The 18,615-nt window shown below is 38.8% G+C and overlaps 1 protein-coding gene across 5 annotated transcripts; it reads left to right on the top strand.

Moving 5' to 3' along the window:
* Positions 1-518: 518 nt before the first annotated feature.
* On the top strand, positions 519-18,078 carry LOC133916150 (nardilysin-like). Of its 5 annotated transcripts, XR_009909460.1 has the most exons (20): positions 519-928; positions 1,277-1,352; positions 1,571-1,617; positions 2,668-2,780; positions 2,889-2,962; positions 3,064-3,159; positions 3,293-3,412; positions 3,494-3,727; positions 8,088-8,236; positions 9,323-9,479; positions 9,560-9,715; positions 12,078-12,454; positions 13,092-13,241; positions 13,931-14,113; positions 14,334-14,537; positions 14,989-15,095; positions 15,330-15,483; positions 15,929-16,050; positions 16,547-17,048; positions 17,339-17,467. XR_009909460.1 is itself a non-coding variant. In XM_062359682.1 (19 exons), exons 1-19 carry the CDS (start codon positions 590-592, stop codon positions 17,583-17,585), a joined length of 3,105 nt encoding a protein of 1,034 aa, XP_062215666.1. In that variant the 5' UTR covers positions 519-589; the 3' UTR covers positions 17,586-18,078. The 5 variants fall into 5 exon arrangements, 4 of the variants coding, with proteins under 4 accessions (XP_062215666.1, XP_062215667.1, XP_062215669.1 ...); XM_062359682.1 differs by lacking the exon at positions 16,547-17,048 and having other exon boundaries at positions 17,339-18,078; XM_062359683.1 differs by lacking the exons at positions 3,064-3,159; positions 16,547-17,048 and having other exon boundaries at positions 17,339-18,078.
* Positions 18,079-18,615: the final 537 nt, after the last annotated feature.

The raw sequence follows: 18,615 nt of genomic DNA, 5'->3' as shown, positions 1-18,615 counted from the left end.
GCAATTTTGTGCTGCCACGCCACGCCACGGATATTCACGCGAAAAATACGCGAATACGCGCGCGCGCGTGCGTGTGAATATAGCAAAGTATACTCTCTCTTTCTCATTTTCTCTATTTCAAAGAGGCCAGAGAACTCAAGTATTTAAATTGGTCTACATCCCCTTGCCTGGCAATACGGGACTAAACTTTCTTGCTTTGCATTCTCATGAATGGGCTTTAAATGGGCCACATTCCAACACCAACACGATGTGAGCTAGGTCGGTCTGTATTTGACACCACATGTGTCGAAATGCGATGAACATCATATTCAACATCTCAGGTGCTAAAATATGATGAACAAGACCATATTCGATACCTCAGATATCAGACTCAATTTATCGATGTTTAATGTACCAAATACATATGCTAATAAATAGTATTTTAACCGATATGGTTACCTCTGTTACCTATTTTTAAATTTTTGTCCCCACAAAGAGATATAAAGCGAAGCTAACAAGGCGGCTGCCCGGCTGCTAGTGCCGCACTGTCGCCGCGTATTTCTCTTCCACCTCCTCTCCCGTATCTCCAAGCGGCGGCGGCGAGGCCGAGATGGCGGCGGCAGTGTCGCGCGACGACGAGCTGGTGATCAAGTCCCCCAACGACCAGCGCTCCTACCGCCTCCTCCGCCTCGCCAACGGCCTCCGCGCCCTCCTCGTCCACGACCCTGAGATCTACGCCGACGGTTACCCCGACCCTCACGCCTCCAAGCCTCATGAAGACGAGGACATGGGGGAGGAGGATGAGGGTGACGAGGACGACGATGAGTACAGTGACGAGGAGGGTGAGGACGACGATGAGGATGAGGGGCAGGAGGACGAGGAGGAAGAGGATGGGAGCGAGCCGAAGAGGAGGAAGGAGAAGGGTAGCGCCGAGCCACTCGTTAAGAAGGCAATGATGAGTTTTACTCTTACTCGACAATTACTTTGTTACCTTCAAATCCGCGGTGAATGTGATAATGTGTTACTAACGAACGCGGGATCTAGCTTGATTTAGTGATATTTGGGAAGGATCGGCCAAGTCCACCATAACCATTGAAACGAGCGTTGAAAGTTTTGCTCAAGTTTTGGTGGATTGTGTTTGATGTGGGGTTATAGTGTGAGAGGCATCATGCAGTTTTCAGCAATTTAATTTGCATGATACCACGAGGTCGATTTGGCTTGGTTGGGAGTTCTGGTGCATACTAGAAGTTGCTGTTTGGTTTCCTTTGTTCTTACAAAATGACACATTGCATTTCAGGCTGCTGCTGCAATGTGCGTTGGCATGGGCAGTTTTGCTGACCCTCCGAAGGCACAAGGCTTAGCACATTTTCTAGGTGTGAGATCTTTGTCTTTTCTGTTGTACCTATCATACGATGCCTGCTCATGCGAACCCGTTAAAAACTGAAAACTACTTCCTCTTCTGTTTGAAGCTATCTGAAAGTCGGATCTGATCAGATAGCATCAGTTGTTAAGTCTAAATTTTAATGAAACTAGTCTGGTGATTTATGCCCATACTTTCATTGTGACATGAAGGAGTGCTACGATTTTGCAGAGCACATGCTTTTTATGGGGAGTGCTGAATTTCCAGATGAAAATGAGGTCCGTACAGTGTGCATGCTTTTGCCCTTTGTCTCCGTTATGTTACGCAACATTTGAGACTGGTTGTAACTGAGAAAATTTAATGTGTTTAGAATGTCAGTTCCCTTATTTTACAATCATGTCTTCAGTTTCAATCTATGCTTTAAGTAGCAATTAGTGAAAGAACAACTAAGTCTTTGCTATAGTGTATAATGGTGATATAGCGGGAACAATGCACTCTACTGTATCTATCAAATACAAAGTTATTTGATTGGTCACTGAAACGAAAATGTCCAAAATGCACTAGCAGATATGACTACAGCAAATTTCTAATATGCACCAAATATAACAACCATAGTAATGATTTTTTTTTAACAAACCTTTATCCTCAGATGAAGATGATGAACTAACTCTTCTCCACTCCCCTTTTCTTTTCCATTGGAGAATACTGTGTTGCACTTTTTCTTGCTCTTCTTCTTTTGTACTCTGCCTGTTCTATATAGTTTTCAGTTTCGATGCTAAACAAAACATGTGCAGGTAGATTTAGTGATAGTTCTCAATTGCCCTTATTTATTTGATTCTCTCCGAAGCATCTCCATATGCAAGGCTTCCGATTAAACAATTATCGCTCATTTTGCTGTAGCACTTAGCAGAAGGGTACTTCAATCTGTCTCTTTCAGTCTTAGAACTTTTTATCTTTGTGCACGGTAAAGCATACCTCACAAACAGTAAATAGTGGCCGATTAATGAACCATTTGAATAGAACATGAAACCTGCCACGTGTTAGTGCTCATTTGGAAACCTGAAATGTGTTTGTTGTGAAGCGCTATTAAATGCTACACATAGGAGCACATCCCCTTATCTACTATTGCGGTGTTATAGTGCCGGCACTGCTACGATAGGCTGGAAACTGCTGTGGAATTTGGATATTTCTTGCACTTCTGCATTTTATTTGGTTCATATCAAACATTCCTTTGTCACTTATGATGTCTTACCTTTGCTATATGCTACATATCTGAGCAATTTTTAAACGATGACCATGTGAATTACTTGATGACTTTTCTTATGTAGTATGACAGTTACCTGTCCAAACATGGTGGTGCATCCAATGCTTTCACTGAAACAGAATACACATGCTACCATTTTGAGGTCAAGCGGGAATATCTAAAGGGAGCCTTGGACAGGTAGCTCTCATCCATTCACTGTTGTTCTTCATTCTATTGCTTTTCTTTGTACATAAATTCTGTATTAAAGTTTAAAACTTATATATATGGTTCTGATTTCATTCTTAGATTTTCTCAGTTCTTTGTATCACCTCTTGTTAAGGCCGAAGCAATGGACCGTGAGATATTAGCAGTGGACTCAGGTCTGTGGTTAATCTTGTTCTTTCTAACATGGTTATTTTTTGGCTCTTTGAATCATATTATATATTATGTTACTGTTGCTTGTACAATTATATTGCATCAGAGTTTAACCAAGTTCTGCAAAGCGATAGTTGCCGTCTTTACCAACTTCAGTCCCATACTTGTTCTCAGGGGCACCCTTTGAAAAGATTTACCTGGGGTATGTTCATCAGCCAGACATATTTTTGAACGAAATCAACTAGACATATTTATGTACGAAATCAGCTAGTCATTTTCATGTGGTGCTATCCATGGAATTGCATTAGGGCTGAACTTCTGTGATTGTCCAATAGGAAACAAGAAAAGCTTAGCTGATGCAGTGGGATGTGGAATCAATATAAGGGAAGAGATTTTACAGATGTACATGAGACACTACCATGGAGGGGCAATGAAACTGGTTATAATTGGAGGAGGTGTGCCTTTATAAATCATATCCATGGGTTCATGCTCTTGCTTTTTAACTATCTAATGTTTTTATGGTGCATTTGTTTCAGAACCCCTTGACACTCTAGAAAGCTGGACCATGGAGCTATTTAGCAAGGTTAAAGTTGGTCCTCTGTTGGACATGAGTCCAAAGACTGACATGCCATTTTGGAAATCAGGGAAGCTTTACAAGTTAGAGGCTGTTAGAGATATTCACAGCCTTTGCTTGTCATGGACACTTCCTTGCTTGCACAAGGAATACATGAAGAAACCAGAAGATTACTTGGCACATCTCCTTGGTCATGGTAATAGCTTTCAACATGTGCACTTTTAACTTCTGCTATTCAGTGAGGTTACATCTCAGTGGTTGAATGCTAAGCATGTAACTTCCATGCCAATATTGTTCAATGTTTGTCTCCCCCTTTTGGTTGTTCCCAAGCTGTTCAGTAGTAAAACTTCTACCCTTCCCAAGTTCCCAACATCGCATTATTCCTCACTAAGTTCCCAACATCACATTATTCCTCCCTTTTTTGATATGGTAGTAACAAGTATCTTACCTGGTTGTGGTTGGAATGGATACTGTTGAAAAGTGTGGCAATGCTTGTTGCTATATGCCCGCATCTGTGGTGATTTGCTGAACTATCCTTCTATTCTTGCTCAGTGTTGTCTTATCATATATTAGGATCTGAATAATTCTTAGTTTTTTTATGGTACACTTGTTCTTTAGGACTGAATCTCCTCGCATTTTAGAATCAAATTGTAAGGAAAATGATCATAAACACACTCTAAAGTTACTTATCTTCTTAGTTTAGTGTGGATTTTAAAGCACACATAAAGTGAACTTTCTTTATGTACTGTCACTAGTAATTGATTGTTTTGTTAAGAGAAGCTGGAATATTCTAAACTGGAACATTAGATGTCTCAATTCAGAAGATAAATGCAATGCCATCAAGTCCAAGATTGAGCAAAGTGCTTGTGCCATTTATTGTATCCAGGAAACAAAGAGAGAGCATTTTGATCATTCCTTCATCAAAACTCTTGCCCCTAAAATTTTTGACAAATTTGCCTTCTCTCCTTCCAGGGGAGCCTCAGGTGGTATTCTTATGGGTTGGAACAGATCTATCTTTTCTGGTGAGACACAATTAATTTCACCTCAAAACACAATGACTCTACTTGGACTCTTACTTCAGTTTACGGGCCGTGTCAAGGGCCAGAAAGAGATGATTTTGTAACTCGGATGAACAACATTAATACTGATGATCCCCAAAATTGGATGTTCATTGGGGACTTCAATTTCTATAGAGCTACAACGGATAGAAATAGAGATGGTGGAAACCTGAATGATATCTTCATTTTCAATGATATTATTAGCAACTTGGGTTCGACCGAAGTTCCTCTCAAAGGGAGAAAATACACTTGGAGTAATATGCAAGACAACTCTCTGCTAGAACAGTTAGATTGGTGCTTCATCTCGATTAATTGGTCTTCTGACTTTCCAAACACTCTACTTCTGCCTCTAGCCAAGCTTTTGTCTAATCGCATTCCTTATATGGTTCAAATAGGAACTTCCATCCCCAAAGCTTCAATTTTTAGATTCGAGAACTTTTGGATTGACCACCCTGGCTTCTTTGAGATTGTGGAAAGTATTTGGAATTCTAAGGTGAGAGCAAGTAACAGTGCTACTAGAATTTCAGCAAAATTCAAGCTTTTGAGAAGAGCCTTGAAAAGGTGGAGCTAAGGAATATCTAGGCTTAATAATTTGATAAAAGATTGCAACTCTATTCTGGAAATTTTGGATAAGCTTGAAGAGCAAAGGCCTCTTTTTATTCAGGAAAGAAACTTCAGAGTGATTCTTAAAAAGTATATCATCAAATTACTGCAATACAAGAAATAATATTGGAGGAAAAGATATACTATCAGATAGACCAAATTTGGGGATGAAAGTACAAAATTTTTCATGCTGCTGCTATTGAAAGATTTAGATATAATACAATCACAAGCTTAGAATCTCATGATGGGAGAATAGTGACCGACCATTTGGAAAAAGCAGCAATTCTTTTTGAAACCTACAGAGCTAGAATGGGAGCATCCTCCAGCCCTTGATGCATTTCAATCTGGATGATCTTATGATAAAACACGAGAACTTAGAGAATCTATCTGAACCCTTTAGTAAGAATGAAATTGATAGAGTTATTTATCACATGCCCAATGACAAGTCTTCTGGACCTGACGGGTTCAATGGTCTTTTCCTTAAGAGCTGCTGGAACATCATCAAAGAGGACTTCTATACTCTATGCAATTATTTCTTCAATGGCAATCTCAATTTGCAAGCCATCAACAGTTCCTTTATTACTCTCATTCCAAAAAATAATAATCCAGTCAGGGTAAATGGTTTCAGGCCTATCTCCTTAATGAACTGCGTTTTGAAACTGCTCACCAAGCTAATGGCTAATAGGCTTCAGTCAGTGATTATCCCAATCATCCATCAAAATCAACATGATTTTATAAAAAATAGAACAACTCAAGATTGTTTGGCATGGGCTTTTGAGTATATATATATATCGGTGTCAACATTCAAAGAGAGAGATTGTGGTCCTTAAATTGGACTTTGAAAAAGCTTTTGACACTATTGAGCATTGCACTATTCTGAATGTGCTTCATCAGCTTGGCTTCAATGACAAATGGTTGGATTGGACTCAAAGAATTCGACTTTGGTACTTCAGCCATTCTTCTTAATAGTGATCTTGGTAAATTCTTCCAATGTAAAAGGGGAGTAAGACAGGGTGATCCTCTATCGCCTCTTCTGTTTGTTCTAGCTGCTGAGCTGCTTCAATGCATTATTAACAAGGCTCGTGAGAAAGGTCTTTTCAGCCTCCCAATTCCTGCTGTGGACACAATTTTCCTATTATTCAAAATACAGATGACACAATTTTTTTCTTGAATGCCTCCCAAATGGAGTTATTTTGTCTTAAAGGAATCATGTAATCTTTCACTCAGTCAACTGGGCTAGAAGTTAATTTCTCAAAGTCTTGTCTCATTCCTCTGAATCTTAGCCAGGAAAAGGCGGAGTGCATGGCTGCTATTTTTGGATGTAACTGAGGTTCCTTACTCTTTACTTATTTAGGTCTGCACCTTGGAACTACCAAACCTAGAGTTGAGCACTATGCTCTTCTTATGAATCAGACTGAAAGAAGACTAAACTCCACATCATCACTTCTTTCTCATGTTGGCAGACTGCAACTAACTAACTCTGTCATCTCTTCTCTCCCAACTTATACAATGTGTATTTTAGAAGTTCTAGTTGCGGTGATTGATTACATACATAGAGCAAGGAGATATTGCCTATGGAGAAGGTCTGATATTAATGCAAAAAGCAATCCTTTAGTTGCATGGAAAAAGGTGCGCAAACCCAAATCCAAAGGAGGGTTAGGTGTTGTCAATCTTAGAAATCAGAACAATGCTCTTATGCTCAAACATCTGGACAAATTCTATAATCAAAAGGACTTACCCTGGGTTAAGCTGATTTGGGGTTCTTACTACAAAAATGGTCAAGTGCCTCATGCCTCCAGTGAAAAAGGATCCATCTGGTGGAAAGATGTCTTAAGGCTTAGTGTTTTGTTCAGGGGAATTGTTGTTTGCTCTTTTGGATGTGGAAAAATAGTTTTGTTCTGGTTTGACATTTGGAACAATCACCTGTTAGAAGAAAAGTTCTCAAGACTTTTTTCCTTTGCAAAAAACAAAAACATCTTAGTAGCAAAATTTTTGATGAATGACAGTATAGAAAGATAGTTTCACACCCCTTTATCTGCTCAAGCATATGAAGAATACATTAAATTACAAGAGCTCGTTCAAGATTTACAGATTCAGAAGAATACCAAGGATACTTGGCATTATTTATGGGGATCACAAATGTATTCTTCCAAGAAATGTTACAATCTGCCTTACAAACACATCTCTCCCCCACAACCTTTCAAATGGATATGGGATTCTAAATGTTGTAACGAGCTTAGAGTTTTCTCTTGGCTATTTTTGATGGACAGACTCAATACAAGGAACATTTTAAAAAGAAAAAACTTCAAAGTAGAAAATGAAAATTACAATTGTGTTCTTTGTAGACTCCAAATTGAAAAAACGGCCTTTCATCTCTTTTTTGGTTGTAACTTCAGCATGAGGTGTTGGAATGCCATTGGGATTGATTGGGATTTCTCCAAACCTTTCTTTGAAATGATGATCAAAGCAAAAAATGTCTTCAGATCCTCTTTCTTCATGGAAATCTTCATTATTGGAGCTTGGAATATTTGGAAACTGTGAAATGCCTTGCTTTTTCTTTGAAATTATTGGAGCACAAACAGCCGAGCTTTACACTTTGGAAGAAGAATTTCAAGGAAGATATCTTGCTTCAAGCTCACATAATCAAGGACGACATTAGACATATGATTCTTGACTGGATTTTGTCTTTTCCTTAGAGGATCCTTGCTTGCTTTCCTGTTTTCTTCTTTTTGCCCCTCTGGTTTGGGCTTCCTTGCCCTTGTATAGTTTGGTTTTCTCTTCTTTTTCTGTACAATTGCCTTTATTTTATTATAATATATTTACCGTAGTAGGGGCCTCCCCTACTATTTCCCTGGTCAAAAAAAAAAAACTGATCATTTTGCCTTTTATTTTCAGAGGGCAAGGGAAGTTTACTTTATTTCCTGAAAGCTAAAGGTTGGGTGAGCTCACTGAGTGCTGGTGTTGGCAGTGGAGGCTCACAACGGTCCTCATATGCCTATATCTTTGAAATGTCTATCCACCTTACTGATTCAGGACTGGAAAATGTATGCAGGCTATCCCATGTTTCTTGTTATATGCATATTTTGGATGAGTGAAGTTCCTATTCTTTTCACAAAGTGCTTCATGTGATTTTTGTGAGACCGTTTTAGTTTGCAACTCTATGAACCTCACAACAAGAAAGCTCCAATGAAAATATAGCTGACGCTGCCTTATGTGAAGAAGAAATATTGAAATAGTTTTGCTTTGCACAAGCTATTATCCTAATTTTTAGTTGCAAGTAAAGATCTGCATGGAATGCCTTCATTTAAGGAATATTTTTTTTAAATTTTTATTTTGGATCAAGTTTTGCTACCAATTTGGCTGCCAAACATTGTAAAGACAAAAAAAAAATCAATAATACTATGCATGTATCAATCTCCTTTATATTCATCAAATTTTTCAATAATATTTTGTTTTCACTTATAGAACTGGTTGAATTATTTGCTTGCCAGAAAATCCATCATCAGGGGCACCTGTCTACGACTGAAAACGGCCATGAGTTCCTGTAGCATTCCTCAAAGAGTGTCTTTTCCCCCTCTTTCTATGTTAGATGTGGTACAATGAATATGTATTGCGAGTTAATGTTACAATGGAATTTAGTGTTCAATTTCATTTTGTTTTGTAAAACAATCTTTGGTTGGATAGGCTGGAATTGGCCCAATCCTTACGGATCAGCAGGAAAATTAGTTCATTTTCTCTCCCCATTCAAAGGGATTGGATTGGGTACCCATCCAAATAAACCTCAGGACCAATCCGTGCCAACTGACTTAAATTGGCAAAGGCGAAGCGCATTCCCCCTATCATTGATGTGAGTTAGTTATCAAGGTGTTGCTGGTGTTACTGCATAACTGGATTAAGTGGATGCATGCCTTTTTGAAAGTATCACATCGCATGCTTGCAAGTTTTATTTGAGGAATCATGTTATGGGACTTCAGAAAGTGTATTTTTGATGTTACTTCTAGATTTCACCATTGACACATTGTGCTTTGTAGTGCATTTTTTTTCATCTAACTTTTCATTTGTTAACAAATTACTGATTTATTTGCTTCACCCTTCTATAATATTGGCCATCATGTAATGTTTTTTTGCAGGTATTTGAGGTCATTGGTGCTGTATACCAATACATAAAGTTACTTAAGCAGTCTGAGCCACAAGAATGGATATTTAAGGAACTTCAGGACATTGGATACATGGAGTTCAGATTTGCAGAAGAGCAACCTCCAGATGATTATGTGGTTGATCTTGCAGGTCTTAACCTTTTCTTTTTCATACTGTTTCTTGTTAGTTTATGTAGTGGATGCTATCTTTACCGAGCCTTTTCTCTGCAGAAAATATGCTATTTTATTCTGAGAAGCACGTCATATGTGGAGAGTATATTTATGAGGACTGGGATCTGGAATTGGTCAAGCATGCTTTGAGCTTCTTCAATCCAGATAACATGAGAGTTGACATACTCAGTAAATCATTTGATAAGCAGTCCCAAGGTAATCAGTTTATGACACCATTTTCTTCACTGTGCATGTTCTTATCTAGTTTAAGCACTTTGCTCCTATGACAAGCTAATAAACAATGGTTTATGCAATATGCTCTTTTACCTATATAATGTCTTTTGTAGCTATCGCATGGGCTCAATTATCCAGTGATGTGGCTTTTCAGAAGCACTTCCTTTTTTTTTCTACTTTTGGAGTTCTGGGTATACCATTTTCGTCGAGGCATTTTTTTTTTGGGAGCCATAAAGAAATAGCTAACTGGATTTTGTAGCACTACACGACACAACTGCAAACTGATCCTTAAAATTTATAACCAAAGTCTCATCTCTTGTTTGTTTTGTTCATTTAATGGTTAATCACAAATATGTACCTTAAATTTTGAGTAGCTAAATGGAAAAGTTTGCAATTAGTATTTTAATCTTGTTTTTTGTAATTGATAAGGTGTGGTACAATTAGCCCTGCTAATGGTTTGGGCCTAAACAGTTTTAATGGATTGGTTCGGTTTGGATTGCTGGTGGAAATGGCTTGAGGTGGTTTGGTTATGGGCTTGAATTTTTTGGTTCCAAATGGTTTCGACCCATGGGTGGGCAATGATTCGTAGGAACAGTTTGGAGTAGCTAGCACCAGACAGCCAGACCTCCTAGGAAAAACCCTAGACTATCTCCTGCCCGCCGCTGCCTCCGCTATCGCCTGCCCTTTCCAGCCTCCTCCCCGGTCCTGCTCCTCCGCTTCGTGCTCTCTAGTTCGTCGGTGGAGGCAGAGCCCGTCAAGAAGTGGGAGGAAGAAGGTGTCCATCTCGGCGCATGCGCTGTACGAGCTGCTCCTGGAGGCGCACGTCGCCTGCCTCCGTGTCACCACCCCGGTCAACTAGCTTCCGTGCATCAACACGCAGATTGCTGCACAGCCATGGCCTATGGCAGCGGAGGCGAGCCAGGCCAGTGCACTCCGAATGTGAGGAGCTTGATTTCTTCATGCTCAGAACCAAGTTTTTCTCCTCTCTCTCACGATCTTACTATGATGAAGCTGTAAGGTTTCCTAGTGGTTCGCTGTGTGGGTTTTGTTGAATTTGGCTGAATTGTATGGCTAGATTGTGTAATTGTTTGGGTGAATAGTTTGGATATGATATGAAAATCTGGGGATGAAATTTGATTGTTATTCTGTAGCTTTTGCTTAATGTTACTGCAGATTGATCGCATCAAGGAAGCACAGCAAGGGAAGCAATTAAGGAACTGGAATTCAACTTTGATGGAAAAAATTCATCATTTGCAGGAGCATTATGCTATCTCTCATATAAAAAATGAAGAAATAAAAAACAGATTGAGAAATGCTCGGATCTTTGCAATGAGTTATGTACCTATATCAGAAATTCATGGTAATCGCTGGTGAAAATGTGAAATGAAAGAGATTAAGTCGTTCACCTTTTCTGATTACGCATATACTACTTGTATACTTTTGTGAATGTTATTTATTTTTTGTGAATTTTCATGTTTATTTTCTTATTTTCTTGGATTTTCTGATTGCTTTCTTATTTCCATGATTCTTTGTCTGATTTTTTCCTCTAGAGAAACTGCTGCCTTTTCTTGCCCTTGCTATGCTGACAGTCTCGTGGTCATGGACTCGTGGGTTGGTTCTCTGCAGTGGTTTGAAGCTTGTGTGTTGGAGTGGACAGTGGACGGGTGATGTGATCATTTGCAGGAGAGAAGCCGTGGGTTGGCAATCAGTTTCTAAAAGGTTGAACCCATGGTGAGACAAATGGTTTGGTTTGGTTTGGACTGAAAGGATGCCGCGGTTTGGGGTGGTTTGGTTTCGGCAGGTTGAGGAATGGTCTGGGCAGGGTTGACCAGACTGTGCATGCTTGAAGTGGGTTGGTGTGGGTTCGGTTTGGATTCCAGACCATTAGCAGGGTTAGGTACAATGATAGTGGTATTGTAGGAAGACCAAGAAAAATATACATGAAAGCACTTCAACCTAACTCTTACTTAACGCAGTGTATATAAATATGGAAGATGATTTGTTCGGGTGCATGCGCGTGTGCGTGCGTACGCTTCTTAGTCTGGTATGACAATAATACTGAGCTGCTATATCTGGGTAGTTTGTAGGCTTTCTGTAACACTGCATTGAATTCAACTACACTTGACCTTGCCATATAATTTCTCCATAAATAGAGCTCAATTTGTTTGCGGAATCTTATCATCAAAGAACAGCCTGCTGGTAGTGAGTTGGTACTTTGACATTTATTTTTATTATGTGTCATCAGTAGCTAAAGGTAGTCATGAGAACAAGTCTCAGTTACACTGCATATTCATACTTGATTGCGTCATGATGTTGCATTTCTAATACAGTTTGTTGCATGCAGCTATTCAATGTGAGCCATGGTTTGGTGCACAGTACATTGAGGAAGACATCCCATCATCTTTGATTGAAAGTTGGAGAAATCCTGTACAAATAGATGCTAATTTACATTCACCTAGGAAGAACGAATTTATCCCAGGGGATTTCACTCTGCGAAATGCCAACGCTCCTAGATCCTCAAGCGATGATAATCCTCGTTGCATTGTGGATGAGCCATTCATAAAACTCTGGTACATGATGGACGTGACATTTAATGTCCCTCGTGCCAACACTTATTTTTTTATTTCTGTCAAGGATGGCTGTAGCAGCCTTGAGAACTCCATCCTGACAGATCTCTTCATAAACCTTCTCAAAGATGAGCTTAATGAGGTCCTTTATCAGGTGGGTCTTGTTAAATTGCGTACTTCTCCGAGCTTATGATAGAAGTATGTGCTCCTGTGACTACGAACCTTAAGTCCACCTTCTGGATTGATAGACCCTGAATATGTTTTTACAATTTGTGATTGTGGTTTCTTACTTTTTTTGGCTTCTTTTGTTCTTTATATACTGAATCCTAAGTGAGAAGAGTTATAGTAGGTGTGGAATAAGTGGGAAGGTCAGAACTAGGTTGGTATCTGCAGTAGATCCTAATTTCATGTTAGTCATGAAAGAATTTAAGAAACACACGATTTTGATTCCTAAAAATTATGAATCAGCTGTTAGTGTTAGTTACTGAAGGTCTGAAATGCTATTGCACATTTATGTTTGAGGAAGTTCTCTTAACACTCACTAAAGCCTGATGTATTAAATAATGGTTCAACTCGTTGACGTACTAAAGCCTGAATATCTCTATAAGTTTGCCTTGCTGCTCTGATCAGATTACTAGAATCCACTATTTTGGTTTAGACTTGCAGAGGAACCGAATAACTGACCCACCTTCCCTTTTATCTTCTTTTTGCAATTTGCAATTTTATTGACCCACCTTTATCTATCTTAGTTTTTTTTTTCACAATTGGTTTATGACTCTTCACTTTCACAGGCTTATGTGGCTAAACTGGAAACTTCATTATCTGCTGTTGGTAGCAAACTTGAGTTAAAGCTTTATGGTTACAATGATAAGCTTCCCATCCTGCTGTCAAACATCTTGTCTGCTTCTCAATCCTTTTCTCCAAAGACTGATAGGTTTGAGGTAATGTCTTTTATGTGGAGTAAAGATAGGTTCTTTTGAAATATGACTGTAATGTAAAAAAAAGATGTTTTTGAATTCTGATGCTTGCTAGGAAGTCTTAGTTTTGTCATGCAAACCTTTTTTAAACGTTCTGTGACAAATTACTTGTATTGATGACAGTCCTGAATTATAAATATTTCTTTCTGTATTAAAAAGGTGCTACTTTGTAATATTGTATTTCCTATTAGTCGGCACATTGCTCATTGCTGAATATGTGCGACTAAAAACAATTAAACGGACACAAGTGCTGTTTTTCTCTTCTGGTTTCATGTTTCTAAATCTGCTTGTTGCTTTATCTCTTTTTACTTCCTGGAAAATAGCTTCATGAAGCATGTGGCCTGAATGCCTGTTTAACTATGTTCAAACAGTTGTTTTTGCTTTGCTTTGGTTTGTTGCACCTGACCACCAGTAGCTGTAGTCTATTGGTTTTTTCCATTGCTGGCAGGGAGGGTGATGCTATTATTGAGCTCGAATAATATTTGAACTCAGTTTCTAGTTTTAGCAAACTTTTGTATTTTGTTTATCCCCTCTTACGTCTTCTAGTTTTTAACTTCTGAAAGGCTTGAAATAAGATTTCCAAAAAGCACCAACAGTTTAAGAAACTGCTGCACCTTGGTATTTCATGCCATGTTTTACTGTGCATTCACCAGGTCATCAAGGAGGACTTGGAAAGGGTGTACAAGAACACTAATATGAATCCTATGAGCCACTCTACCTACTTGAGGCTACAAGTCTTGCGTGAAATATTCTGGGATGTCGATGAAAAGTTAGAAGTTCTTATGAAGTTGACATTTTCTGACCTGGTAGCGTTTGTACCCAAGCTTCTTTCTCAGGTACCAGCGTTACAATAACCTCTTCTCTACATTTTCTTCTCTCCAATACTTTTGCTGCCACCTTTCCTTATAGGTTTTTATATAACAATAGATGATGTCCAAAGATGAAATATGCTCGTTGACAGCGTGTTTCTGATAAAAATGTTTTTACTGGTTTCTTGTTCCATGCTACCTTGCTTGATAGACAGTATAAAACCACTTTCTGTTTGCACTCATGCAGTTGCACATTGAGGGACTCTGTCATGGCAACCTGTCGGAAGAGGAGGCAATGAATATATCAAAAATATTCCGCAATACTTTGTCAGCTCAGACACTGTTAGAGGAGGCAAGGCATGGGGAAAGATTTATTTGCATCCCTAATGGTGCAAACTTTGTTAGAAGTGTGCGTGTGAAGAATGATCTTGAAGAGAATTCTGTTGTTGAGGTAGGGTTATGCTCTGGTTCTACTATATACTAAAAAACTGTACAATCCTTTTTGCATGTTTTCTATAGATGTAATTTGAAGTTTTCAGTTATATGATAGCATTATCCAGGGCTAGAAACTTCAGTTACCTGTTTGTTAAATTTGCTTACTGTGAGTAATTCAACCACACTATGAATAAGGGTATAGATTTGAAATTTAGCTCAGCAGCATCACAAAGAGCTATAAGTTTGATGACGTGCGGGGCTTGGGAGTGGGGACCCATGTCATTTACCTATTGGATGGTGTTTTCCATCTAGGTGATCTTTGCGATTGTACTGAGCAGTGTTTCCCGCAAAATGTCAAATCTCGCATGGGCAGCAGGGCTGGAAGCCTGGAACCTTGGGGTTGCATTGTTTCTTTCCTTGCTTAAGGGTAATAACATAGTCTTCCGATGCATAATTTTTCTTGTCAGGTTTATTTCCCAATTGAGCAAGATGTTGGAAAGGAGGCAACAAGGCTCAGAGCTATTACCGATCTTTTCAGCAGCATTATTGAAGAACCTTGCTTTGACCAGCTGAGGTATGAATATCATACTCTGTTGTTGTGATGAAGTATGGTAGCTAATGTTATCCTACTCCACAATACAATATCTTGAAAGTGCCACTCACATCATTTTTATATGGACAATCTAAATTATTCATAAAGATGGTGGTTTAAGACATCATTTCTTTTTATTGGAAATACTATATACTTGGTTACTGTTGATACTTGAAATGTTGTTGCTAATTGATTTTCTTGGTGTTCTGATAATAGAACGAAGGAGCAACTTGGTTATACGGTGGACTCTAGTCCTCGGATGACTTACCGGATGCTGGCCTATTGTTTTCGAGTTATGTCATCCAAATATAGCCCTGTTTACCTGCAAAGTCGGATTGATAACTTTATCAATGGTCTATCTGCTCTGCTGGTATGCTCTGCTGGATCCATTTCACAAGAAGTCCGCTTCAGGATATTGTTATATTAGACTATTTTATGATTTGCACCTGACAGTGTAGGATAATCTGCAGTTTTGTTTAATACTTTAATCATCAGATATCTAAGCAACATGACCGTATTCTAAATTTCAACCTTAGTATTACTGCATTGTGCACTCTGTTCATGTAACCCAGTAACACTAAAAAAATATCTCAAAGCGCATGCTATTTAATTGTGCATATTTTTTCTTTTCTTCATATTGACATTATCAAGCACTAGTGGTTGTGGATTTTCAACATTTGCATTTTGCTGTATCCATTGATCTGTTTATTTTTTACGAGGGCAAACTCCATAATTTCTGAAGGCTGAAAACCAATTAAAATTGTCATCTAACAGTTTTATCCTTTACTTTGGTCCAACACCTGTGTACTTTGTAGGACGGGCTCGATGAAGAGACTTTTGAACACCACAGAAGTGGTTTAATGGCTGATAAACTGGAAAAGGATCCTTCCCTTAGCTACCAAACTGGTGATTATTGGTCTCAGATTGTTGATAAAAGGTATCATTTCTTTTCCCATGTGCCATACATTTGCATCGAATAGGACTTTTGAAAAGTATTGCATTCCATACATTTGCATTGAATAGGACTTCTGAAAAGTATTGCATGAGAATGAGCAGTTAGTACGATCTACCTTAATGGTGAAGCATTATGGAATTGTGGTTATGATCAAGCATTGGAAACCAATTCTGTTATGATTAGTGCGCGTGTATAATTTTGTTTTACAAAAAAAAAAAAACAGTATTATGAAATGTCATGCTTACAGGTAAAACAAACTTCCTGGTTCTTAAAAGAGAAAATCATGTAGTGCTGTCATAAAACATGCGGGATTATGAGAATACTATCTCAATACACTATGGCCATTGCAATTGCTTAAAGTTACGGATTTTGCTTAAAACTAGCAACATTGCTGTTAGGATTTTGTACATTGTGAGTGCAAAAAGGACTTACTGTCATTGCTTGATCTCTTTGCTGCCTTCTTCTGCTCCCACCACAGTCGCCACAAGTGAGCATTTGCCATTACCACCCCAGAGAGCAAACTCATGCCATCATGCAGTCATGCCATCGCTGTCCACTGACATGGGCAAGCTCACACCCACCGCCGTCGCAGCAGGTAAACTTAGGCCAACAAAACAACTTTAGTGTCAGGCTATATTTGCATCGGGGGCTTGGAGTTGTCACCACAGCAGGTGAGCAGCGGTGCTGAAGGAATGGAGCAGTTGTGGTAGCCAGAGCAGGGAACTGGCCAGAACAGTGTGACGGTCGGAGAAGATGGAGAAGGCAGGGGCAGTTTTAGCATTTTGGAAAGAACTCTTACCTCACTTCAAAACCCTAGCTGCATGGGTATTTCCCCTTATTTTGAGCAGGGCCAATCAAGGATGGCTGCCTGGTATTCTGATAATTTTACGTGTCTGTGATGCCATTGACATGGTTCTCTTTCAAAAATAAAACCTTGACAGGATTGGAAGCTACTAGTTGTAACTTACTAATTGCCTCAGGTACTTTGAAATTCTGTCATGGTAGTCTAGTATGGAAACTGGTCAACGTTTAATTATGCTTGTGAAATGTGATATTCATTCCAAAATATTGACTTAAGATGTATCACTGTATACACGCTCTTAAGTCTTAACAAAGATATCTAATTCACTTTGAACCATGAGATATGTACCTAAATCTTCTTATCATTTCTGTTTTGATACACACCCCAATGATGGTGATTGGTCTTCATTACTACTTCATGTCTTGTTTCATTCCCTCTTATTCATTGTCTCATGTTGTTGACATCTAGGTACATGTTTGACATGTCAAAACTGGAAGCTGAAGAGCTTAAGACAGTTCGGAAGGATGATGTTATCGCTTGGTACAATACATACATAAGATCATCATCTCCAAAGCATAGACGGCTAGCAGTCCATGTATATGGTTGCAACTCGGATATTACTGAGGCTGCCAAACTGCGGGAGCAGTCATGGACTATAATCGATGATGTCAAATCCTTGAAGGTTTCGTCTCAATTTTATTCAAGCCTCTGCTGAGGAAATTGCATGGTCAGTTTGGTACGAAAGTAAACTGCCTACAGACTATTTCCAATGCGTGGATATGCAGCAATACATACGTGTGGTGGCAACCATGGACACTGCTGAGCCTGCCAAGGTGCAAGGGCGGTCATCGGCCACAACTGGTGACTTTAGTCGTTCAAGGCTGTTATCTTAATATAGCTCAGGCCTCTTCTGCTGAAGATCCGCCTTTGTGATCTATGGTTGGCGTACACCCTACAGGCAGTAAATTGGCGAGTTCTGACAGTTTACTTATTCCATTATTTGTTTGTTGGGTAATATTTTAGTATAGTGTTTTCTAGTGCTGTATGTGATATCATTTTTAAACACTCTTTCTACGTTACGCCAAAAGATTTTGATTTCTTCACTTCGGCGTGCAATTCATAAATATAGGACTTTTTTGAAATATTTATCTATACTTTTCCATGTAATAAGATGGTTGGACTTCCTATTCAACAATTTTGGAAGACAATACTCATTTTACAATAAGCTATCCTCCATGACTAACCTTGTTTCCCATCTGGGTATGTGTGTTCGTTCCCCCTTGTCGATTTAATGCTCACGAGCTCAACGTCAGATAATGTTGCTGTGTACAACTTTGTTGTAATTCAAGCAATTGCTCAAAGACCATCCAGTAAGACGTATTTTAGTATGAAAAGGTCTTCAAAAGTAGATTTTTAATTTTAATTTCTCTTGCAATATATTGTCAATTGCTACAAATCAACATTATATTAAAAGCGCTTTTAAATACGAATATATTGTTATAATGTTTGTACACTAAATATGTATATAATTTGACTAATAATTTGTTAAACTTATAAAGTTTGATCATTTCAAATTAAAATATGCCTTGTAAATATGGGCGGAAGGAGTGTTTCCTTGTTCTTTTGTCCCAAAATGTAGGCCCTGCTCACGCTGCGGTTAAAAGCTCTTCTTTAGCGATATCGTTTTCTTTTATCGGCACCGCAAATCAATCTTTGTGTAGGCAAATCAAAATCAAGCTTGACCT

Source organism: Phragmites australis, chromosome 4 (assembly GCF_958298935.1).
Source record: "Phragmites australis chromosome 4, lpPhrAust1.1, whole genome shotgun sequence".
NCBI classification, from domain to species: domain Eukaryota; kingdom Viridiplantae; phylum Streptophyta; class Magnoliopsida; order Poales; family Poaceae; genus Phragmites; species Phragmites australis.
Note: the sequence above shows the minus strand (reverse complement) of the source record. Positions and strands in the feature narration are given on the sequence as shown.